The sequence below is a fragment of the Bos grunniens genome, chromosome 26 (genome assembly GCF_055505025.1).
Source record: "Bos grunniens cultivar Pamir isolate PY7600 chromosome 26, Bosgru_T2T1.0, whole genome shotgun sequence".
Classification (NCBI taxonomy): Eukaryota; Metazoa; Chordata; class Mammalia; order Artiodactyla; family Bovidae; genus Bos; species Bos grunniens.
Window position 1 is genome coordinate 24,271,644 of NC_141190.1, and position 25,291 is coordinate 24,296,934.

General features: G+C 53.0%; 2 protein-coding genes across 14 annotated transcripts in view; one reads left to right on the forward strand and one right to left on the reverse strand.

Moving 5' to 3' along the window:
- Positions 1–11,028, forward strand: part of NEURL1 (neuralized E3 ubiquitin protein ligase 1) — a 72,568-nt gene extending 61,540 nt beyond the window's left edge. For all 6 annotated transcript variants that reach the window (XM_086377600.1, XM_086377603.1, XM_086377599.1 and 3 more), the window contains exons 4-6: positions 6,862–7,551; positions 10,002–10,148; positions 10,653–11,028. In XM_086377600.1, the coding sequence (XP_086233726.1) occupies positions 6,862–7,551; positions 10,002–10,148; positions 10,653–10,891 (1,076 nt within the window). In that variant the 3' untranslated portion in view covers positions 10,892–11,028. The remainder of the gene's footprint in view (positions 1–6,861; positions 7,552–10,001; positions 10,149–10,652) is intronic.
- A 3,119-nt stretch (positions 11,029–14,147) lies between these two features.
- SH3PXD2A (SH3 and PX domains 2A) overlaps positions 14,148–25,291 on the reverse strand; it is a 249,553-nt gene continuing 238,409 nt past the window's right edge. For all 8 annotated transcript variants that reach the window (XM_086377592.1, XM_086377593.1, XM_086377590.1 and 5 more), the window contains one exon: positions 14,148–23,498. In XM_086377592.1, coding sequence (XP_086233718.1) covers positions 21,525–23,498 — 1,974 coding nt within the window. In that variant the 3' untranslated portion in view covers positions 14,148–21,524. The remainder of the gene's footprint in view (positions 23,499–25,291) is intronic.

Sequence of the window (25,291 nt, forward strand, 5' to 3'; positions counted from 1 at the left end):
TAGTGGTGACAGTGGGTCTGCCTGCCTTGTAGTTCCCTGAAGTCTTTTGAGGGCCTTGTTTGATCCCGTCATTCACAGTGTGCTCTAGTTTTCTACCAGAATGAACCTCCATAAAGTGCAAGCACATGTAATTGCCAATAGCAGGCTGTTTCTAATGTCTAGAAATGGCAGTTTTGTGTGTCCCCATCTAGTACCTCTTTGGCCCAAGATACAGTTCTGGGGAACTTGGAGAGGCCTGGTGACCCCAGGAAGGGAGGAGCTAGGGTCTTGGCGATGAACTGGGGACGAAGCCCTCATTTGAGAAACAGGAGGCCCGACTGAATTAAGACTCCACTTGGCCGCTCACTGACTTCGGGCATGTCTCTCAGCATCTCTGTGCCTTGCCCACCTCTTCTGTTATTTGGACATAATTGTACATGCACCATTTACCTTACAGATAGTCTGTGAGGCTTCCGGATACATAAAAGTGTTTATACAAATGGGAAGGGCTGTTGTTTTTAGGTTAAAAAGGAATATCTAATTTAAAAACACCACCAAAGTAGACAATCCCCAACCTGTCCTCTCATTGAGAGGGGGGCAAGTGCCTGTGTCTGGATAAAAGTCAAACCACGCAATCTAAATTATTTCTTGGGTTAAGGCCTGTGGTTCTCCAGCTGGGTCCCTTGGAGCACTGGGGTTCCACAGAGGCATCTCTGCGGTGGCTGAGTGGCCGAGCTCTGTGGTCACCTCCTAGACATCAACCAGAGTTTTCTGTTCCTTTGGACGAACGATTCTATTGCTTGGGGGAAAAATAAAAGTTTGAGACCCACCAGACCAGATGATTCTGGGGATCTATCCATCTAAGATCCCGTGGCTTGAAGATTCTGTAAATCTAAAAATCTATGACTCTGAGGGCTTCTGGAACATTCTGCCCTTTGTTCCATGAGCCTCAGAAGTGTGTTTGTTTTTCCCAACTTTCTTGTGGTTGGGTTTATATGGAGAGGGTGGAGGTGGTGTGGGTTTATATGGAGAGGGTGGAGGTGTGGGTCTCAGGGCACTTCCCAGAAGGGTGGAGGAACCCTTTGCCCATCCCAGCCATGCACCCACCCTCCCGGCTCCTTCCCCTGCCCCGTGCCAGCTGCGAACCAGCAGGAGGATGTTTATGGACACAGTTAATGGGTTGGTGCGCCTTCCAAACGGGCCAGCAGAGGTCTGCCAGCCGGCTGGGTGGCCGCAGGCTGACCCGTGGTTAAAGATTATCCAGTGCTGTGGATGAGAGAGTCTAAACAAACAAGACTTGGACCGATGGCTGGCCCGCTTCCAAGGAGCCTCTGCTGCAGCGCCCAGGCCCCACTCACCCCACACTGACTGGCAGCGTGTAGATCTCTGGGCTAGAGCTGCCCGAATGCCCTCCGCCTGGCATCTCCCCCTCCTTTCCCTTCCTTTCTCCTTGCTGGTTTTGCTCACACTTTTCTCCCCAGGCATCTGCTAATGCAGTTTTCCCACCCGAGTGCCTCTTGCTTCTGTCAGTCCAAATGCTCTTGTCCTTCAGGGCCTGGGTCAAATCCTGTTTCTTCTGAGATGCCATCTTTGACTCACCCTGAAAAAGAAGTTCTAGCCTCAGTTGGACAGCATTATCCTAACAGGGAGATTTATTCTAAAGAAGAAAAGGCTCAGAGTGGGCCCTAGGGAGTGGGTATGGGACACTTGCATCTATGAAAGGAGTTTTTTTCTAAGTCACAGGTGTCCAAAGACAGGGAATAGATGGCCTTGAGAAGTGGTGAGCTTCTCGTCCCCAGGGGCATTCTAGCCAAGGCTGGGTGAGAGCTTGGCAGAGATAAACAGATTTCCTTATTCTCCTCTAAGGTCTTATCTAACCTGATATACTGAGAATTTTCATGACTCCAAGCTTCAAGTCTCCCAAGGGCTCCTGGCTCCGCAGGGCCTGGGTCCTGGCTGTCTCTCCTTAAACCCTGTCCAGGGCTGGGCACACAGGGCTCAATGGGTGGGTATGCCGGGTGCCTTCCCTAAGAGGGGAAGCCCAGGCCTCCTTGCCCTTTGCAGGGCCTGGCTCTTTCTGCCCTGGCCCAGGGGATCTGCCAAGCCAGCACCAGGTGCCAGACGAGGCAGGAGCTGAAGATGGACAAGTTCTTTCTTGCAAAACGGGCCACGAGAGGGGAGCCAGCTTTGCAGCTTCTCCTGTGGCCCTGTGCCACCTCTGCACCATAAACAACTCTCAAGTAGGCAGCCGCATGTCCCAGGCCCGGATTAAATAGCTCGTTGCTTCAAACATGGGGTCATCCACTGATGGAGGTTGCAGGCCGGCCGTCGGTGCCCCAGGGTGCAGTCCTGGGCTGAGGTGGGGCCATGGTGTTCTCCCCTAGCTTTGGGAGCCTGGCCCCTTCCCTGACCCCCAACTTGATGTGGACTCATTCTGCCAGGACCTTTGTTGTCCCCTCTGTAGAGGGTGCCCTGACCCACTCCTCTAGCTCAGGTTTCATCTATTTCAGGGCCTCGCGCAGACGGGCACACTGATGGGATGGTTATTTTGGAGCTTGCTGGCAGCTTGCAGCTGCTCCTGACCCTAGGAGTGGAGGGGATGGGAGAGGAGACATACTTGGGCTGGGCAGTGGCCCCAGGGGTTCTGTTTTTAGCTGGTTCCCAGTACCTCTTGTCCCTCCTCTCCCAACTCCTGTGATATTTCAAGCAAGGTCAAAGGAGTCACTTTCTTGCCCCTTCTCCTCTTTCTTTTCCCGCTGTTTCTCCTTCTTTCTCTTCCTTTGTCTCTAATCTCCACTTGAAGCTTCTCCTTCCTGGTCTTTAGTCAGTGAGGTCATTCAGCGATTCTGTCCCGGGTGCTTATGACTGATGCGAAGTCCTAGGTTCAAAGAGTTAGTCGCCTGGGTGCACGTGGACCTGACTTTGACAAACTCAACCTGAGCAAATGCTAATAACAGAAGTTATCAAGTATCTAGGTGCCGGGGGCTTCGCACTCTACCTCTGGTCCCTTCAACAATATCGCAAAGCAGGTATTATTACCCCTGATCTCTAGGTGAGTGATCTGGGACTGGAGGAAAGTGGCTCACCCACAGGCCACCAGCCAAGTGCTGGGTCAGACATTTAAACCCAGGCCTGTATCACTCCAGGGCCCATGCATATCCTTCTGAGCCAGGCAGCATGGAGACAGTAGCAAAGGCTCACAGTACCCTAGGGATCGTCTTGTGCCAGGCACTCTAGTGCTTCATCCCACTCCATCTTCTTCACAGCATCCCTTCCAAACGGGATTTCAGATTTCATACTAATAAGGAAATGCTGATTTCACCACTATAGAAGAGAGGCCCAGAGGGCTTAAGCTGTTTATCCAAGGTCATACAGCCAGGAAATGACAGAGCTCAGATGGGAACCCAAACTGATGACTTCAGAGTCTTGCACTGGACTGTGTTCCTATCTTGCTGACCAGTTTATGGATTTTGGTTACCAAAACTCCTAAAACACTCTCAGGTTGCGAGAGTACTTATTAGGAGAGGTGTGATGGCCACACTGCGTCAAGCTGGTGAGAGTGTATCTGAGAGTGTACTGAGTCTGGAGCTGTTCATTGTTTACGAGGTGGGAAGGTGTGTGTGGAGTCTGAGTGTTCCCTGAGGAGAGCTGTCTTCAGTGTGGGGCTGAGAGGCAGCCCCAGAGGTAGTAGGTATAAATACAGGAAGGTTATAACCAAACGCACCCTGGAAAGTAGACTGTATATAGAGCAGCACATGAGCTGACAGACAGTGTCGGGTGTGTTTATATGTACACGTTTGTGGGTAGCGATCATTTTATTTAGGTTGATACACAGTCTACTCATTTTTAATATCTAGTACTTTCATACAAAAATAGCAATTAATTTGTAAACACTACCAGAATATTATCTAGCTGGTTTGTAATTTTTTAAGAGTGTTATTTTGTGTTTGTTGTGGTGGTGGTAGTAGCTCTTGTGTTCATTTTTAAGTGTAGATCTGTAAATACAATTGCAGGATTTAAAGCTTTAGCATGACATCTTGTGTACATGAGAGGAGGGATTTGAAGGAAGATGCCTTGCAGAGTGAGTTGGGTGGCAATTGTTAGGTTAAGGGAATTTATTTTCCTATGGGGTACGTGATAGTGTCAAAAGGAAGCATTTCTCCTAAACTTGGGAATAGGCAAACTACTAATCGGTGTAGCTTTGCATAGTATACTAGTCTAAAAAAGACAATAGGTAATATAATGAAAAAAAAAAAAGCTTTTATGATGGATTTTGTAAGGTTTGTTGTAGGATAACCTGTTTTCTTGTTGTGATCTTACCACTCAAATGAAGGTAATTTGAATAAATTTTGTGTGGTACAGGATCAATGAACTAATTTTTCCTAAGAGTTCAACAAACAAACAAAAAAGCAACTAGGGAGGTAGATTTCAGTTTAAGAGAAGGAAACATTTTCTTAAAGACAGAGTAGCTCAGCAATGGCCTGAGTTGTCTGGGAGGGATTGGGCATATTCAGGCAGAAGAGGACTCCTGTGGGGGCAGAGAGCAGGAGAGCGTACATCCAGCCCCATTCAGGAGTCTGTTTTGAGGGTCTGCCCAGCTCCATGGGCTCTGGCCTGATTGTCCTGAGTGTGGGGGTTGCGTGGGGTGGAAAGAGCAGCATGGGGTGTGTATGTGTGGCCCCCATGACAGCCTTGTTCATGTAAACCCTGGCTAGGCATCTCTGAGCCACTTCTTTCCTCCTTATCCTGCTTCTCCATCCCTTCTCTTCTCTGTCCCCAACCCTCTTGGAGGCCCCAAGGGCCAGTCCCTGGAATCCTTGAAGGGTCAGGGGAGCAGGGCTGTTGCCTGGGGTCCAGGTCAGCCCACAGCCCTCCTCTGCCCCCTGCTATTGTCTCCCATGTCTTGCCCTCCTCGCCTCTGCCTCTCCGCAGCCCCCCAGCCTCTCTGCACCATTGCTGTCACAGAGTCAATTCCCTGGAATAATCACATTTTCCGGTTGGCTCCCTCCTCCTTACTAAACACGATGCTGGGAAATCCCGACCAGCCAGGCCTCGAGAGGCTTCTCCAGAGAAGCAGGAGACTTGTGGGGAGGGCTCAGCACCCTCTCCTTGCTGGGGCCCAAACAACACTGTTCCTGGATGGGGCAGAGGAGCTGGGGGAGAGCAAAGATAGGGAGGCATTAGAGAGCAAATCTAGATTCAGCTGGAGCTGAATTCTGGCTTCGCTATCCCTACCAGTCTGTTCCTCCAAACTTTGCTCTCATGCTGAGCACCCCTGCCATCCTTACTCAGTTCCTGGAGAGAAAGCACAGATTCTCCCTTGGGGAGGCTCAGAGAAAAGCCTCCTGAGAAGGGATTGGTCCATGGTAAGGCCAGCAGTGGCCCCAGCCAAATTTGGGGCCTCCCACGAAAAGGATCCAGTAAACCTATATGGCTTGAGAGTGGAGGGTGTGGGATAAGGAGTTGGGTGGATCACGCTTTAACCCTGGAGCTGCAGCTTGGTTGTCACAGAACATCTCCGAGCTTTATCCGTACAAAGGGAACACCTCTGTGGGATGCTTTAAGGAGGAAATGCAGCAGTAATTCATTGCACCTGATGACTTTTATTACAAATTATAGGACTCCATAAAGCAGACATAACCAGCCATTAAGAAATTACGGTCTCAGAAACATGGTTATTAGTGTAAAAGGGTATACAGGACACGATAAATAGAAAAATTAGTTTTGAAAAGGAAATCTGTATAACAGAGTTCTTCACCTGGAGTCCATGGCCATGGATGCTCTGAAATTATCCACAGAATTTAGGGAGAATGTGCATTTTCCTGAGAAGATAGGTACAAGTTACATTTTCAAAGAGATTTGTTACCTGTAAAAGTTAAAGTTTAAAACTACTGATGTTTATATAGTATGATTCAATTTTTGTGTTAAAAAGAGAACTAAAATATATTCAAAAAAGGCTGGAAACTCACACATCTAAATATTAAGAGTATTTTCCTCTGGATGGCAGCCTGACAGGAGATTCCCATTTCTCTTTGCTGAACTGTCTTTTTTTTTTTAAACAAAATACAGTCTGTATTACGTGTATGAATAAAAAGAGAAAGGGTTTGCTTTCCAGTTGTTGGTTTTGAAAGGAGGGCTTGGAAAAATTCACTTAGCGTCTCCACCTCAGTGTCCTTTGGTAGAAACAATATCAAAAGCTAATTTTTGCTATAAGATGAGACAATTTGTGCAGAGAGGTATTCTAGAGGGGAGGGTTCCCTCTGGGCTCCCAGAGGCATAGAGTATCAACATGCATTCAGCAAGTGTTTACTGCTTTCTTCTGAGTGCCAGGTGCTATCCTGGCTGCTAGGATAAAGAGCCAGGTCCCAGGAGTTCATTTTTTTTAATCCGACTTTTATAAGTGTACCATTTAGAAGTAATCGTGTTTTTAGTTTTGGTGTCTTTCCTGCCTGATGATCCTTTGCTTAAGCAGATAAGTAGTCTGAGGTCCTGCAGAATGTGTGATGTTCTTGTTCAGTGGCTAAGTCGTGTCAGACTCTTTTGAGAACTCACATGGACTGTAGCCCGCCAGGTTCCTCTTCCATGGGGATTCTCCAGGCAAGAATACTGGAGTGGGTTGCCATTTCCTTCCCCATGGGTACCTTTCCATTCCAGGGATCCGACCCAGGGATCCAATCTGTGTCTTGTGCATTGGTAGGCGGATTCTTGACCACTGAGCTACCAGGGAAGCCCCTGTAAAATGTCCGAGCATTTTCTTTGCCGTTAGAAACTAGATGCGTCTTACTAGTGCCGGCTTTAACGACTAGTGGGAGGAGACTCGCAGGCGATGGGACCCGGGGCTGTGGCCCGCCTGACGGTCGCCCTGTCCCCCTACCCCCGCAGACAGCGAGCTGGTGCTCCCAGACTGCCTGCGCCCGCGCTCCTTCACCGCCCTCCGGCGGCCGTCCCTGCGGCGCGAGGCGGACGAAGCGCGCCTCTCCGTGAGCTTGTGTGACCTCAACGTGCCGGGCTCTGACGGCGACGAGGGCACGCCAGCTGCCGGCTGCCCCATCCCGCAGAACTCGCTCAACTCGCAGCACAGCCGCGCGCTGCCCCCGCAGCTCGACGGCGACCTGCGCTTCCACGCGCTGCGCGCCGGCGCGCACGTCCGCATCCTGGACGAGCAGACGGTGGCGCGCCTGGAGCACGGGCGCGACGAGCGCGCGCTCGTCTTCACCAGTCGGCCTGTGCGTGTGGCTGAGACTATCTTCGTCAAGGTCACGCGCTCGAGCGGCGCGCGGCCCGGCGCGCTGTCCTTAGGTGTCACCACGTGCGACCCTGGCACGCTGAGGCCGGCCGACCTGCCCTTCAGCCCCGAGGCCCTGGTGGACCGCAAGGAGTTCTGGGCCGTGTGCCGCGTGCCCGGGCCCCTGCACAGCGGCGACATCCTCGGCCTTGTGGTCAACGCCGACGGCGAGCTGCACCTCAGCCACAACGGCGTCGCGGCGGGCATGCAGCTGTGCGTGGACGCCTCACAGCCGCTCTGGATGCTCTTCGGCCTGCACGGGTCCATCACACAGATCCGCATCCTTGGTGAGTGCCCCTGGCCACGTGCCCTCCTCCCTCGAGGCGCATCCTGAAGCTGGCGCCTCCAGGCCTAGCATCTCGTCTTCCCTGGAGGCAGAGTCTGTCTGGGTAGGGGGGAACAGCGCCCACCCTGCCCCTTATGGGTTCTAGTCAGAGTCACTCTTTTGATTAGTCCATGGTTCTCAGATTTCACCAGATAAACCCTGGGGAGGGGGAGAAAAGCAGGGAACACTGAGTTTCACGCTCAGAACCGGTTTCACCCACATGCCCACGTACATAAACAACTCTCATACACATTGCCTAGTGGTTGTGGCCTTTTAAAAATGGGGAAAAAAAATTGTTTCCACTAGCAATGAACTTTTTGAGGTTCAGTTTCCATTTATCAAAAAATGGGAACGGAGACCTCTACCTCTAAGGACGGTTTTGTGTCTAAATAAGATAAAGAGGGTGGTGTGTCAGCGGCCAGGTATTTCTGAAGAGCAGTGCCTGGATTGGGGGCTTTTGGAGAATCCCTGGGCCTTGGAGGAAATGGGGTTGCAGATGTCTGGGCCTTCCTGGCTTTGAATGGAGAGTTTGAATGGACTGGGTGACGTGGATTTGTATAAGCCATATTTCGCAGAGTGTTCTGCAGGATGCTGGGCTCAGTCAGTCCCTCAGTTGTGTCAGATTCTTAAATCCCACCTCCAGAAATTTTGATTCTGTAGATTTCAAATTAGGTCCTGGGCATCTAAAGTTTTCTTCCTTAGCAAATTTGGTCAGACAAGTTTGGAGACCCCTGGGCCTCACAGCCCCCAACCTAGACCTCACCCCAGGAGACTTCATAGACATGATAAAGTGTGTATGTGAGTAAGCATGAGTAACACTGTAAGACTGGCATACCGTGTCTAGGCACATGTGAGTAAATGCATGGGTATTTGTGTATGCGGTGCTGTTGGTAATTGTGAGTGTATGAGAGTTTTGTGAAATCAGGTAAAATCAGTGGAGACTTCCTCCTCTGGAAAAAGACCAAATGAAGATGGAGCGGAAAATAAATTGGAAAAAGAATGAAAAGAAATGGGACTAGGGTGCTAAGAAATTAGGATTGAGGGAAGATAAGTCAGGGAAGAGTGAAAAGAAATCAGGCTAGATAAAAAGACATCAGAAAGGAAGAAAATTGGCTTAAAAATTCAAGGTGGAATAAAAAGAAACCAGACTAGGGTGCAGAAAAAAAAAAAAAATCAAGCTGAGGTACAAAGATATTTGGCTACAGTCATCAGGAGATACTGCTCCTCAGATAAAGGATATTACATAAGGGCAAGATAGTCTCTTGCATCAGCACCATCTAATAATAGTTAAGTAGCTTTTCAGTAAAGCTTCTGTTGCTCAAAGAGGCTTACTAGACTAGAGCAAAGGAGAAGCTTAAAAAACAAACAAAAACCCCAGGACTTAAATGTCCCCAGAGGGAAGTAGGCCAAGGTGGGCATTGAAGATTAATCATTCAGAATTTAATATATGCTGAACAGTGTGCTCCTGAGCTGTTTGGAGAATTGGACATCTTGACTACCAAAGTGGTGATAGAGGATCCTGACTCTAAAGGAAAAACAAATCAGTAACAATGTATGGAAGGATGATTATTTACTTCATAGAAGAGTGCTTTGGTTTGTTGAAGGCCTAAGTGAACTAAGAATGAAAAGATATTTCCTTCACCCTAAAACTATAGCCAATTTCATGCTTCATGGTGAAACATTAGAAACATTATCATTAAAGTCGAGAATGTGATTAAGATGCCGTACAGTATCATTCTGAAAATGCTAACCAGTGCAATAAAGCAAGAAAAGCAAATAGGAGGTATAAATTTCTGAAAGAAGGAGATGATAGTTCACTTAAAACATGTTAACACTACTAAGAGAAATCCTGTGGACAGCTAATAAGTATTCTTAGAAACAGTGACTATTAAGTGAATTAGGTTGAATAAATTAGACTGAATAACTACTAATAAAAAAATATCTCATTGAGCACTTACTTGTGTGTAGGGCATTATGTTAGGGCCTGTGGGAAAGTCACAGGTGAGTCAGGCTTTCTGCTCTCCGGAAGCTCAGGGTTTAAATAGGGAAACATTACAAAGTTACATTCCTGGGCAAAGAACAAATAATTTCCCAGGCTCTGTGATTGCTTATTTCTATGCAAGGTGTGTATGACTGGTCAGTACTGGATAGAGATAGGTGGTGGTGGGGTGGGGGGAATCAAGGCTGGCTGGAGGAAGGGACTGAGGAGAGAGCCCCAAGAGACTCCCTGGACAGTTAGCTCTTTAAGGCAAAGGCTCAGTCAGTCTCTGAGCCTAGTGGCTGGGCTGTGTGGTCAGGCTGCACCACCCGTTTCTCTCCTGGGAACCTAATGGAGGATGGAAACTCAAGCTTTCCAAGGTGGGCCTCTGAGTGTCTAGGTCCCACCTTCCCCCTCTCCCTCCCTTTCTGCAGGCTCCACCATCCTGGCAGAGCGGGGCATCCCATCACTCCCCTGCTCCCCCGCCTCCACACCAACCTCCCCCAGCACCCTGGGCATCCGCCTCTCTGACCCCTCGCTTGGCACCTGCAGCTCTGGCCCTCTGGGGAGCTCTGCTGGAGGTAAGTAGGCTGGCCTCTTTGGTTCCATGTGACCGTACCAGCCCTTCCACCCTGAGGGACCTGCCCTCCACCCTGGCTGAGGCAGGTCTGCAGACGGGGCCCCAGAGGAGCTGGAGATGGGCCCAGTGAACCCACGTTGAGTGGTGATTCCTGGGCTGTGTCCCGTCCTGTCCCTCAGCTGGGTGGCTTTCTCCAGAGGACTTCTTGAGCACAAAGAACACCAGAGAGTAGCTCAGCGGGGCCTCCCCAAGTGGGTTTTGGGCCTCCATCCTTCCCGCCTCTTCTCATTGCTTCACGGACACCCTGGCCCCTGGTCTGGGCATGGAGGGGCTGGAAGTGGGGCTGTCCAGAGTGCATCCTCTTTCTTCTTGTGCCCAGGAGGTGGGTGGCAAGGTAGACAGGCTGATCCCAATCCATGGAGGAGGAGAGGCCGGGGCTTTCTTCATGAACGTGGGACCAGCCAGGTTCGTGCCTCCCCCCTCACTGCTGTCCCCGTGTCCCCAGGAACAGCCCCCAATTCACCAGTGAGTCTGCCCGAATCACCAGTGACCCCAGGCGGGGGCCCGTGGAGCGATGAGTGCACCATTTGCTATGAGCACGCGGTGGACACGGTCATCTACACGTGTGGCCATATGTGCCTCTGCTATGCCTGTGGCCTGCGCCTCAAGAAGGCTCTGCACGCCTGCTGCCCCATCTGCCGCCGGCCCATCAAGGACATCATCAAGACCTACCGCAGCTCCTAGCCGTCACGGACCCATCCGCTCCCCAGCTTCCTCCGAATCCGGCCCGGCTCCGGCTGAGGCGCAAGTCAACGGGGCCCCTTCTCTTCTTCCTCATTTTGGAAATTCTTTCCCCTTGTCATTAAACTTGGGAAACAGCCCCTGAGGTCTGGGGAGGAAGGGGAGTCAGGCTGGGAGGTGGGGGCAGAAGCAAGTCTCAGCTCTTCCCCTGCAGGCCGAGGGGCTAAAGCGGGGCGGGAGGGGGGGGGGTCTCAGCCTGTCCTGGTCCTTTCCTGCCTGGGGTAGATTCCCAGGAGGTCTCTTTAGCCTGTGTGGCACCTTTGTGAACGTTAGAAAGTGTGTCCCATCCTCTGGGCAGATGCGGCCCTGAGTCCAGACACGTGGCCTGGCTAGTGGAGTGTGGCCCTGGACTTCAGCCTCTGTTTTCTTCCTCAGCCAGCTGCCCTTGAGCAGTGCACAGCCTGGGCTGCTGCCTTACTCTCTGACCTTCCCCCACTGTCTCCTTCCTTCTTTCCCTTCCCCTTGGGCCTGGCAGCCAAGGGTAAGACGGCCAGTGGATCCCTCTCATCCCAGGAGGGCTGCCGCCTCTGTGCTGTGCCTGTTGCCCATTCACCCTGGATGGGTGGACAGACAGGCCACGGAAGCCTCTGGGTTCTGGGTTGCTAGCCCCCTGGCCTGGGTGAGACGTGGAGGGCCCCTTCCTGGCCATGGCCTGTTTGCCTCAGTGGGCTCGGGGATGCTCTTGCCTGGGGGCAGCCCCTTGGCGTGGGCTGGAGAGCAGGGGAGGTCTTCTGTCAGGCTTTAGCATCCCTGGGAGAGGCCAGGATCCTGGGTTGGGAGTAGAGGACTTCCTGGAGCAAGAACGGCTTTTTTTTTTTTTTTCCTGTATTTTAATTTATTTATTTATTGGGTTTGTAGGGGTTAGTTTGGGCGGGGGGAGTGAATTCCCACCCCCCAGACTCCTATAAAGGCTGCCCTAGTAGGTGGAGTGCCTGGTTGGAGGGGCCAGCAGAGGTTGTCATCACTTAAACTCTGCCCTGAACTCCAGCACATGAGTGCATAGCCAGCTCTGCTTACCATGAAATAGAACTCCATAAAAAGGGGCCGAGTCGGGATGCCTTCTGGCAACTTGTGTCCACTTTCTAGAGAGGACAGCAGAACCTTTGCAGTGCCCTGGGACTAGCAGATCACCCGGAGCCACAGAATGCTCTTCTTCTTGGGCTGGAGCCTGGGTATCGTAACTGGCTCATATACATCGAGAGGCCCGAGTTCCCCACTCTGTAAGGACATGGAAAAGTCTGGCAGGCTGGGGGAGGGAAGGCCAGCAGGTCTTGTCATTGTAGGCGCTCTCTCCCCCAGGAGAAAGGAGAAGGGGTGGGTCCCAGCACCTCCAGGTTCTTGATCCTGATTTTGGAGTGAGGGGGTACCCCCAGCTGCTCTTAGGTTACAGTCATCTCAGCCCCGCACACCTGTCCTGGTAGGCCATGGGCTGGGGCCAGCTCTCGGAGTCCTGGCAAGTCTCCCCGAGCCTCCAGCCCTCTGTCCCCTCAGATGGCTTTTTTTTACGCCCATTGGAGACTGCTTTGTTATATGGCCTGCAGGGCATGGGATTCTAGACCTGGCCACTGACCAGTTGTGTGGCCCTGGCCAGGTCACAGTCGCTCTGAGCCTCAGCTGCCACCTCTGTAAAATGATTGTTGGGGGTGTGGGAAGACTTTTTTTGTGACTCTCAGGGGGTTCTTTGGTGGTGGCTGCTATGGGGTGGGGTGGTGGGAAGCACAGGGAGGGGGGTCATGATGCCAGGCTGGCCCTGTCTGTACCTGCCTTGCAGGGCAACTTTGGGAAGTCACCATTCTGCCATGGGCCTCTGCTCCCCACTAACCCTGTAGACCTCTTCTGTGGGAGTGGGGTGAGATGGGGCTGGTGGTGGTCCCAAGCAGTCAGGGCACCCATCCCAGAGGCAAGGGAAGTTCACAAGTGCAGGGGCTGCATGGCCTGAGGGTCAGGGAGAAGAAGCCATCCATCCCATTGTCTCTGTTAGTGTGAGGGTAGCTGCTGCCTCCTTTGTGAACTTGGATCACCGTGATTGTGAATAAAGGTGATTTCGTACCAGCCTCAGGGCTGTCCTGTGCAGTATGGAGGGCTGGAGGGGGGAGGAAGGGCGGGCCGGTGTGTGTGTGGCGGGGGCGGGTGGTGATGGTGTTGGAGGTGTGGAGGAAGAGGGCCAGGTGTCCTGGTTTGGAGGGGAGCCAACAATCAGAAAAGACCCCCTGGAGACAGCAGGGGAGGGGGAGGTAGCTGGAGCATGGCCTGGGGCTTGTACAGCAGAGGCCAGAATGCCAGGCGACCCTCGCTGTAAGCCGAAAGGGAGAAGCCATTGCCCTTCCGTGACTGCAGGTCTCTGGATCTGTCAAGAGCAGGAGCTGCAGAAGTCCGTGAAGCTCCAAAACGCTGAGCCGGTTCTGAACCTGTGTGGAACCTTTGTGGAGGGGCGGCGCCACCTAGGGGCTAAAGGGAGGATGGCAGGGGCTGTGCTGAGCTCCCCAGAACTTGGTCTGCCCATCCCTCACCCCAAGTTCAGACCTCTTGCCTCTGGCTGGGAGCTCAGCTGCGCTCCCACTGGTGGGTGCAGAGGCTTACGCCAAATGAGTGGCACAGCTACTTAGAAAGGGAGGCCTCTGGCTAGGGGCCTTTGGAAAAACTTCTTAGGTGGGCTGAGTACATCTAGGTGGCTGTGAAAGCTGGAGTGCCAGAGGGGGTCCAGGCACGACGTGGGGACCTAGCTCATTTGGCAGCCTGAGCCTCAGAGGGGCATGGGATGCTTGCCTTCCTGCCCTCTCTCCTGGGAGGATGCTCTGGCTGGCCAGCCTCTGCCTGGCCTTGAATGGCCATGGGCCACTTCCTACACCAGGACTGCTCAGCCCTGCTTACTGAAGTCCAGCAAAAGTAGGGGAGGGTCAGGGGCTCCAGGCTGAGGAGCCATGGAAGCCCACTGGATGTGGTCTTGGTGGCCCCAAGGTCTGTATCTCTAAAAGCCTGGGCCACTGGCCAGAAAGCCTTCCAAAGGTGGGGAAAAGGTGGGGAGCTTGAGCACGCTTCTCACCAGCAAGGGTGGCAGCTTACATGTTTCCCTCTACCCCTCCAGTGTCCTCAGAGGGCCCAGACCCTGAAGTTCATGCCTCATTTGGGCGTAATGTGACTTTTGCCACTCAGCTGGATGTTTTTTCTGGTGGCAGGGGAGAATCAGGAGGTGATTCTGTTCAGTTAAAAAGGCAAAAACTTTATTTAGTTTTTGGGGAAATACAAGATGCATGTAAACATAAAATACAAAACAAAACAACCCAAATCTTACAGTCTAGAAGCATGCCAAGACAGAACATTTTCTGCAGACCAGAGTCCCGTCAAAAGGATAAAGGACACCTGGAAAGTGGCAGGTCAAGGGGCTGGGTCCCTTCCCCAAGGACACTGCATTTTTGTGATGAGAACAACTGAAAAAAAACCAACCCACTATTAAAAATATTAGAAACATGGAGACAGTTTAGCACCACCATTGAGCCTGGAAATTTTTTAGCACTCGAACTGCACTGAATTCAATGTCCTTTTCTTCAGTTTCTCTGCTGAGGGGAGAAAGGGGAATGACCTCCGTCAGCCCCACAGGTCCCACTAGGAGCTGGGAGGGGTTGCATGGACACTGTGAGGAGCACCCCAAAGACATCCAGCTAGCTTACGTGCAACCATGCAGTCCACAAACCCACGCTTCACAAACCTGCCACTCACACCTGCCTTCTTCAGAAGTCGCCTTCCTGCAGATTTCCTGTAAACTGTCAGGGAAACCCTTTTCCTATCCTGGGTCCTGGATTTAAAGAAGACCTCTTACAGAGACCAAGTTGCAGATCCAAGAATGGAGGCTCTGTTTACCTTTCTTTGAAATGCTCAAGAGCAGTATGCCTTGCTCACAGGCCACTAACATGATGACTGCATTGCACCGTCTTCTGAGTCACACTAGTGAGGCAGGCTCAGCAAACTGAAACACCATAGACATCGTTAGAGATACTCAAGAATAACTGGCGTCAACAGAAGAGCAAATGAGGTTGCCTTCCCCCCAGATATGCTGGATGGTGTCTGGACCCCGAGGTTTCAGTCTGGGGATGGTGGGTCCCTACTGCATGAACCATTCTGGTTACTGGTCTCTGGTTCAAGTAATTTGAGAGGCCAGTTCTAGATTGGACAAAGAACGGTGGGCAAAATCAGCCTGGAAGCTAAGAGATGGAGGAATGTTCTCCAAAGATTGGTTTGTTGCTGGCAACTTTGGCTTTCTACTAAGTAAATCAGTGACCGTTAAGAACATGCTGGCGACCCAGCTTGTGGTCCAGCAACTAGCAGTTTCCTCTGGTCAGCTTCTTCTACAGCCAAATCTTGAGACTTTCCCAGCCTATTCTGTCTGGGCCCTTGGGTGTTGAATCATTGTTTCCTCCCTACTGGCTCGCTTCCCTCTGAAACACTCAGAATTCACTCCTTTCTTCTTTCTACTAAAGACAAAACTCCAGACTCTAGATCCTGACTCAACCTCCTCACTCTTTTCCCTTTCTGCCTAGCAGACATCCTCTTCTGGGAGTCACCTTCCCGGGGAAGGGATGGAAAACCCCAGCCACCCCAGTCTCTCACACATTCATCTCGCCGACATGCCTCTCACTTACTTTCAACGTGCTCGACCCATACTTTTGCTTTAAAACGATAATTCTTTCTTCCTCTTTCTTGCCTCCTGAGGTCCAGCCCATTAGCCAGGATGGAAATGGGAGCAAAGGAGGGACCTTCATCGCAGGGACCTATTCTCTAAGGCCACTAAGTTCTGGGATGGGAGAGGAAGCTGATTGTCAAGTGCAAACTCAAGATTAGAAAGATAGGATTGGGGAACGGGGGATAGCGTGGTAAAACCAACTTTACATGCACGTTGGGATCAAGGCCCAGGAAGGCAGAGCCCTCCACCCAGTCTATAAGCACCAGTGTGCCCAACTTGCGGCCTGAGGACCCAGGTGTACAGGACAAAACGGGGAGGGACTCCACCATCAGAGGGGCTGTCCTCCTGAAATGAAGCTGTAGGTCATGGCCCTGTTCTGTCCCTGGCTGTGATCACAGAACTTGAGAACCGGAGGCCACCCCCAGCCAGAGATCATAATCGAGGCAAGAAGCTCAGTAATGTCAAGGGGGAGCCCTCCACATGACCCCGTGAAGTGTTCAGTTGGGGCCGGCGGTCTAGATCGGGGGTGATGTGCCTACACAGGCAGGTGAGAGAATTCTCACCCCGACCAGCCTGACCCACCCTCAGCCACACAAGAACCGAGGGCAAGCAGCTCTCAGGACACGGGGGTTCCCACAGTGGTGACATACACGGCAGAGGCTGGGAGGCAGCCTGCTAGACACGCGTTTGCAGGTGGTGGCCCTGTCTGAACCCCTCAGCACTTCCACACCCAGCGGCGCCTCCTTTCCACATCTTCATTTTGGAGCCCGGGACAATGGCCTAGGCTGCTTCTGCTAGATCTGTTAATGCCAGTGTGAAGTTTCCAACTAAATACTTAATAAAATAATTACAAAAAAAAAAAAAGACACATTGCACTCTCCAGCCAGAATTATGTGTGTGAGTAACACATACACTTGCTGCCAGAAGCTGTGAGTCCCTTGGGGCCTGCCCAATGCCAAGGACTTGTTCAGTGGAGACAGCTTGCCCAGTATCTCTTTCCTCTAACCCCATGTTATTTAGTTCAAGTGGGAAATGACCAACACTCACACACATGCACTCACGCGCACGCACACACTCACACCACATGCACAATGCACTTACTCAACAACACACAGCCCTCAAAAAAGTGAGGGAATCTTAATTCTTTAGCAATGTGGATGGTTCTCTTTCCAGAGAGCACTGCATCGTCTCGAAAATTGGACCTATAGACGTATCCACTCCAAGGAGACACACCCACCCACAGGGGCACAGTCCCACTCTGGGCACCAGATCCATATTTGTACAGAAATTCATCAAATGGGTTGGAGCAGCAAGTGTACAGTACTGGAGGGGGAAGGGATGAGCCAGCGAGGTTGCACCTGTCACCCTGAGGGGCGGAGCTCCCAGGGCTTGGACCCAGAGACTTCCCATCCTGCCCTCTCTACCCGCACCTGGGTAGGAGGTGGGAGCTTGGTACCTGTCGGGGGAAGTTATGTCCGCAGGGACCTCCGCAGGCTTCTCCAACACGTTTTTTTCGAGATCTTCTGGGAACTGTTGGGGTGTTGAGCAGAGGCAGGATCACGCCTCGCTCGGGCTGAAGTCATTGAGATGAATGGGTGGCCCCGGCTCAGCGCCAGGCCCAGCTGCAGGCTTGTGGGAACTGGTGTCACCGGAGGATGCTAGGCTCAAGGCACCCACATACCCCCCTGAAGGATTTGGTTACACTGAGGGTTCCTGCTCATAAAACTGAACTTGAGGTTACATAGTTTTAGAAAGACTCAAACATACATCAAAAGGATCATGGCCCAAACATCAAGAGATTGGGGTGAGAGAGGGCTGCTGAGGGTGATTTTTAGGACAGGTCTTTCTGAGCAGCTGGCTGAAAAAGAACGGAAATGAAAACAAGGAGAAGTTCCTGGAGGTCCTTGCTGTGCGCCGAGGGCTGGGGCCCTGGGAGGCCGAGCGCCCCATGCCACTTCCCTGAATCCCGTTCTTCTGGGTGGACAACACCCAGCAGAAGGGGCTGCCCTCTGGCAGAGACCCCTGCCATCTTGCCAGGGAAGGGGGAGGAGGGATAAAAGGTCACCTGTTGGCTCCACCGCTGACTCCTTCCAAGAGCCCCACCTCCCCCAGCAGCACATGGGGCTGCTGGCCCTCCCCGCCACTGTCCTACAAGCCCTGGCATCCCTCTTGATAATATTGCACTTTTCCTGTCTCTCAGATTGTTTTCATTTTCGATTGAGAATGCAAAGTATTTGGAGGGGGAAGGGAAGTGAGTAACCTTATAGAAATTATATATTAGTTAAATACAAAAAACAGGAAACGTAGGGGTTACGTTTTCTTTTTTTCCTTAAAAACAAAACAAAAAACTACCAAACCAAGGTCTAAACTTAAATAGTTCTACACCTATTCTGCAAATACTACTAATATGGAAATAATGCTTGACCGAAATTCCCTTGTCTTTTTTTTTTTTTTTCCTTAGATGATAAAAGTAGTAACATGCCTTGCTGAGGAAAGCAATGGATACAAATGCCTGTAAAATATGCTGCTCTAACATCTGAAAGTGATTAAAACGATTCTATATAATGCCTTCGTCAAGATGGGGAACAGTGGAGGAAGAAAGGGGCCCATGGGGCCAGGCTTGGGGTGGAGGGGGCCGAGGGCTGGCGAGGGGGCCCGGCCACAGCTGGCACACCTGCAGTTCAGGTTGTCCCTCCCAACTCCCTCTTGCTGCCTTGGGGTCCCTTGGCCTAGTGGGAATAGCATGATGGCTGCCAGAGACCCCAGCCAGGCCCCTGCTACAAAGTGGGAGGAGACGAAGACATCGCTTTCCCTTGTAATAAAGTCTTTAAACTGAAAGAAAAAAGCACCAAAGGATGCATCTTCAGGCATTATATAAACCTCAATAATGACCTCAGAAGGGCTCATTATGATTAAAGTTGCAGTATACAGCAATACAACGTTATTTCACATTTTCAATCGCAACTAATGGAAAACTAGGTTTGGACACTGCTGAGATTTCTTTTTTTTTCCTTTTTTAGTCCGATCTGGTTTTCCTCCAGATGGGTCAGAGCCCCAGGCCCCTTCCCTCCTCTACCTGCTGCCAGCAGTACCCTCCAACATCACAAAGCAGCTCAGTAGCTCTAGGCAAAAGCCCTCTTGCCCTGGGCAGGGCTAGGAGTCCAGGGGCGCAAGCCCTGGCATCCCCTGGCCATGACTGAGAGGGACTGGCATGCACCCTTCTTGCTTCAAGTATTAATATTCTCTTTGGGTTTGCAGGGTTTGTGCTGTGCTGAGAGTCGGGGTGATGGCGAGGGGCAAGGGGTGAAGATGGGGCATGGCAATCCCTGTTCACTGCCCAAATCTATATGCTGTCACTAGGTGGCAGCACTCTCCACTTTTCCTGGATGCCTGAGCAGCCCCAGCCATCCTTAGGGCTGGATGTCACAATGTAAACATGATGACTGCACTATACACTCTAACGGGGGTGGGAAGGTCTGCCGTCAACTATGTGATTTGGGAAAGCTAATTCCTGTCTTTGGGCTGCAGTTAACAGGAAGGTATGGCATGAAGTGATCCTGAAGGTCACTTATAATGACTCTATTACTTAAGAGCACTGGAGATTAAGGAGACGGGGTCCTTGGCAGGGCTAGGAGAGCCCACAGGGCAGTACAGTGGAAGAGGGAGGGCAGGGAAAGGCAGGCTCTAGGGAGCACTGTGCTCCAGTCCAACTGAGATGCTCTGTGCTTGGCAGATGGGTCCTGCACTCCTTCCTGGCCTGGCTGGCATTGAACTGGCTCAGTGCAGACATTGAGGAGTGAAGCCGCTTGAGCCCTCCCCCTGGAAGATAGCTACGTGGAAGGTCCTTTAACCCGACAGTCACTCTACTTTTAAATTTTATTTTAAATAATCATAAATTACTTTTTTTCTTTTAATAAATATGTGCTGTTTAAAAATGAGAAAAGTATATACTGCATCTTTAAGTAATGCACTTTGCTCTCTGGGTTTCTTTCCATTCCACCTTATTAAAGTGCATTAATTAAAAAATAATGAACCACTTCTTTATCATTATTGTTCAAATAAGTCCAAATAATATTAATATAAAGACACTACAACACTACCATTAGTACTGCAATCTAGCAGATAACTCAACATCCTGCTCTATTTAATACTGTCCAGCAGAAGAAAATAACTAATTTTAATTTTAAACAAACAAAAGGAAGCAAAATCTCACCACGGCCCTTTCAACAAAGAACGGGAGCAGTTTGCTAGAGCTGCCAGGCATCAGTGTACGGTGAGGAAGGGGGAGGGGGGGTGGCTGGGGGCTGAGGGCACGAGTCACGGGTCCCGTGCTGTTTTTTCCAGCAACATACACTGCCTGGGTGGGGAACAGGGGCGGAGGGAGGGCCTTTCCTCCTCGATCCAGGATCTGGCAGCTAAATCAGTGGCTGTGAAGCCTGATTTGTCCACAATCAAAGGCACGTGTGGAAATCTACTCCCAGCAAAGAGTGAGTCCTCAGGGAAGCCAGTGTGGCCTCTGAAATGTCGACTGAAAGATACCACCCAGAGTTGAGAGGGACTTCACGTTCTCTCTTCTCGCTTCACAGGGGCGCTGCCCCTGGGGAAGCCCGGGCTGGCTCCAGGGATCTTCGTCTTCTCGGGCACTGCTCGCAGGCCATGGATGGCTGGTGGTGTCTGCCCAGTGGGGTCCCCTCAGCCCAGGGTGGGGTGACCGCTGCTTCTCCACTGCCTACACGTGAGGCTTTGGGCCCTGCCTGGGCCGGAGAATGTACGCTGTTCCTCTCCTGAACGCCACCCTCCTCCCTGGGGAGGGTCCTGCCCTGCCGAGAGAGCAGCATCTTTGCTTCGCCACGTCCGGGGCTGAGGCTTCTCCCGCCTGAAATCCCTCTGGCCAGCGCTGGTGCCGTCCACACAGTGGAAACCAAATGAAGCGACTTCAGCTTGTGGAGAGGAAGAATGCAAAACACAAACCAACCAACCTCCCCACAAGAGTACGACAGAAATGCCACCTTCTCCCCATCCTGTCCCATGAGGCTAACTGCCCTTGGGCCCCCAAACAACCCCAAAATAAGGCCAAAAACCCAAGGCCTGACATAGAAGCCCCAAAGCAATACACCTCTCCCAAAACATGCAAAGGAATTGCCCACCCAGAAATACCCAAAAGAAAGTCTGTGCAGACTGATGAGACCGACGGCTCCACCTGCCCGCCCTCTCTGTGAGCTCTGGAGCTGGTGGTCCTCCACGGCATGCCCTGGGCAGGTGGGCACTCTTCCCAAGGCCAGCGGCAGTGACGGCTAAGAAAGGGGATCCTTGCTGGCACCTGGGCAACTGCCTTTTCTTCCGCAGACATGGATGGAGGCCCAGCCCAGGGACAGCCTGAGCTCACAAGAGATGTCTCCAAACCCCAGGGCCAGTGGTGTCTCCTACTACACCCACCCGTGGCGGGTGGTGGACCCTGGGAACCAGGATAATTCACAAATACAGGTTAGGACGATACAAGGGCCACTCTGGAGGCTAACAGCTACTGAAACCAGGCTAGGCAGGGGCAGGGCACGTGAGGCCCCTACAACCACATCTTTTCCAGATTGGCAGCCAAGGCACAAATTGGGTTTCCCACACGGCCTGTCCCAAATGGCGCCGAGTCCATCAGCAAAGTCCCCAAGGTGCACACTTGAGGCTCAGCTTTCTCGCCCCTGATCCCAGGCCCAGGGCACCCCTGCCCATTCCCTTTCCCTGCTCAATGTGGGCCCCCGCCAGACCCCACCTTCTAGCTGGGGTCTTCGAGGTCACACATTCTGCAGGTTTCATGTTGTCCTCCCCACCCCCTCCCATTTCCCCTTTCCCTTTTGTCTTATTCCCGCTCACCCACACTAAGGCTGGAAGGACCCACTCCCCCCCTTAGTTCTTTTTCTCCAGGTAGTTGGAGGGTACCCAGCCTTTGAAGGGCTTCACCCCATCCAGGATCTGACAGTACCACCAGCCGTTGGGGTTCCTCTCCAGGACCTCCATGGACACGCCCTCCTGGAAGCCCGCCGTCTCGTCGTCCCCCTCATAGTCTGCGATCGAGACGTACACATCTTTGAGGTTGTTGTGGATGAACTGGGACTTCTCAATGGGCTTGGGGCGCACGGGGGACACGGGGATGCCATTGCGCTGAGTGGGCAGCAGGGGGGGCTCCGAGCCCTGGCTGGCAGCACGTTCAGCCAGGCGGCCCTTGGCCTCTGCGGCTGCCGAGCGGGCGGCGCTGAAAGAGGAGTTCCGGCGGACGCCTCGGAGGTTGTCGGTGGCCGTGAGCGACTCGTTCCTCCTCAGGGCGCAGGACAGGTTGCTGTCCTTGGGTGGCGGGGACACGAACACCGACTGGGGCCTGACGGCCACCTGCCGCACACCGTTCCTCATCTTCACCGCCCCGGCGCCTGAGGTCTTGACGAAGCCCCCGGGCGGCTTGGAGGGGATGGGCGGCGTGGCCCTCTTGCTCTGGTTGACGGTGTTGAGCGCTTGGACGCGCTTCTCGATCTTTTCCAGGCTGTCTGACTTGCCCTCGTTTTGCTTGCTCTTGGGGGCCACTGTGTCTGTCTCTTTGCCAGGCGGGTCGGATGGCTCGTTCTCGCCGAGCACCAGATAGTGGGCGGGGGCCCAGCCCTCCAGCTCCCCAAACCTCACGTACCACCAGCCGCTCTCCAGCTTTTCAAGCACCTGTACCTCCACGCCCGCGGGGAAGCTGATCTCCGAGTCCTGGACCTTCTGGTAGGCACTGCATGTGGTGTAGGAGGTGGCCTGCCCTTCCCGACCCTTCTTGGTGGGACAGGGGGGCGAGGCAGCAGGGAGGGTGATGAGGTCGGCGGAGCCTCTCCTGGACCCCTCGCTGGGACCCTCGAAGGCCGTCTGGGGGGGTAGCTCAGAATCCTCGCTCTTGGAGCCCTTGAGGCCGCCCCGGAGCTGGCCAGTGGGCCTCAGCTGGCGCCGTAAAGTGCTGATGTCCATCTTCTCTTGACTCTGGGACTCTGCGCGGTTCAGGAACGGCTTGGGCCGAACCGACGGCTTGGCCCGGGCACAGGAGGTCAGCCCAACCTTCGGGTCGGCATCCTTCTTCGCCCCGACCTTGGGAGTGCCACGGATGCCCGCGTCCGAGGCGGAACGGGGCTTCAGGTCCCCGCTGTTCTTGGACAAGGATGAGGAGGAAGAGGAGGAGGAGGAGGAGCAGGTGGTGTTGATGGTGATGGACGAGGAAAAGGAGGCTGAGGAGTGGTTCTTCCCCAGTTCTGCCTGGGCGTTCTTCTCCGCCTTGAGCTTCAGAAGTGAGGATGATTTGGGGGAGTCCGATTTGGGGGAATTTTTCCTGGCAAGGGACAGCGGGGAGCCCCCTGGGGAGTCGCTGTCTCGGGAGGAGCGTCTGGCCGGCAGGCCGTCCTCTACACACGGCCGGAAGCCCTCGTTCTCGTAGATAGTCTCCTCCTCCAGGGCCACGTCCTCTGTGGATCCGCCCACCTTGAAGCGGGCGCGCTGCAGCGAGGAGGCCGGCGAGGGCCTGTGGGGCTGTGTGGGCCGCCTGTCCCCCGAGCCACCGTCCTCTGTGGGCTCTTCGGTCAGCTCCGGCTCTGAGTCGAAGCCAAAGGCAGGGATGTCGTACTCAGGCTCCTCGTACTTGAGCCTCAGAGGGGAGTCCTGGCTCTCGCCGGGGCCGGCTGGACCCTCGTCGGCCTCCTTGGGCTTGCTGGGTGGTGCCGGCGGGGGCACCTTGGGCCGTGTCAGAGTGCTCGTGCGGCGGCTCAGGTTGGGCTTCTTGCGCTTATCGATGTAGGACGCAGGGGCCCAGCCCTCCTTCTCACCAATCTGCACATACCACCAGCCACCTGAGTTCTTGTCGATGACCTGGGGGAAGGGGCAGATAGGCCGCTGAGCTGGGGGACTTGCCGGTGCCCAACCGTGTGTGGGCTGGGCCCTGACACTAGGCTCTAGAAGACAGCAGCTCCACTTCCTGGACAAGCTAACACCACTGACTAAGTGGCGCAGGACCCAGCGCAGGAAGTGATGGGCTGGCATTCAAACCCAGGTCTCTGTCATCTCCAGGGTGGGGGACTCCCTCTCTCCAAAGCCCCCGCCCCTGTTCTTCCAAGTCTCTGTCAACACCCTGGTGGAGCTGGCCTCCTGCACAGACCCTCACTTCCCTTCCTGCTGAGCCACTATGCTTAGAAAATGCCCTGTTCTCAGTCCCTACAAAACCCCACTCGCCAGGGACCCATCTGTACAGAAGATTGCCACTCCACCACTCCCATCCTCCAATCCCCCGTGCATTGCTGGCCCTCCCTTGGGGTCCCTGGAAAGGGTCTCTCAGGGCAGAAGAGAACAGGAGGGGGCAGGTGAACGGAACTCAGGTAAAGCCTGAGACCAGATCTCCCTGGCTTCCCCACTTCACGCCATTTCACGCCACTGAAATCCCACCACTGAGGAGCTCTCTTTGAGTTGGTTCCCCATGGGAAGGCTGGGGCTCTCAGTCATTCCCAAGAAGCTTCTTTCTAAACTGCTACTTGAGACTGGAGAAAGGCCAGGAGTGTGCTTGCCGGCTGTACCAAGGGCTTTCCACGTGTGCAAGCTCTGCATTCCAGGATACAGGGGCCAGCTGCATTCATTTTCCATGAGGGCATCGAGCATCCCAGGATCTGGGTCGTGGAACCAACCCCCCATAGATCCCTAGGGACAACTGTAATTTTGAACTGTGGAACACTCCTGGAAGAAGGGTCCCAGGGAGAAGGAGGGAGTCTCGAGAGCACTGGCTCTAGGGGCAGAGGGGGAAGGGAGGAAGGAGGAGATGGTCCTTCTGTGGCCAGCTCTCGGCAAACCCTGCCCTGCCTTGGGTCCTACATTTCATCCCTCGCTCTGCCCGCTCCACACTCAAGATGCCTGCCTGTGTAGATCCTAAGAATGTCAGTTCTCTTACACTATGAACTTTGTAGGCTCTTCTGGAAGCACAGGCACCACTGAGAGGATGATTTCTCTTAGAAATTTAGTTCTAAGTTCTAGGCATGTGATTTAAAACATCCACGTTGGGGATATCACTTCCTCAATAGGTAGAGACTGCCCAATTACTCTTTTGATGGTTTTACAGGAAGTATTGGATTTAACTCCATTACTACACAGAGCCATCCAAGAGAAATGACTGAGTCAGGGATCTTCTCTGGCCCCTGGAATGCCACGTGTAGCGCCGGCCACAGAGCGGGGTCTCATAAATGCTAGGAGATGGGCTGGGAGGAAGCAGGAAAGGGCCTATGACCCATCTGCAGAGAGAGCTCATTAAAACCTGGGGGAATAAATGCTAAGAGGATGGACTGGGAGGGAGCAGGACAGGGCCTATGACCCATCTGCAGAGAGAGCTCATTAAAGCCTGGGGGAGAAGTGCCTAAATCAAAGCTCAGAGGTGCCTGTGGTGTGGACATGGTCAGAACTGGGGTCCTCAGTACCTTACTCTGGCTGCCTGCTCCACGCTCTCCCAGCAACAGCATTTCCTAATGTAGGTCTTGTGGAACCCTGGCCCCCAGGTGCTCCTGGGCGAGGAAGGTAGGTGATCTGGTCTATTCCAGTCCCCTCTTAGAGACACACACAGTGACACCCCTATATCTAGGTTCTGAGAAGTTCTGCAATTAACGCAACAAAGCTGGCTGGGTTTT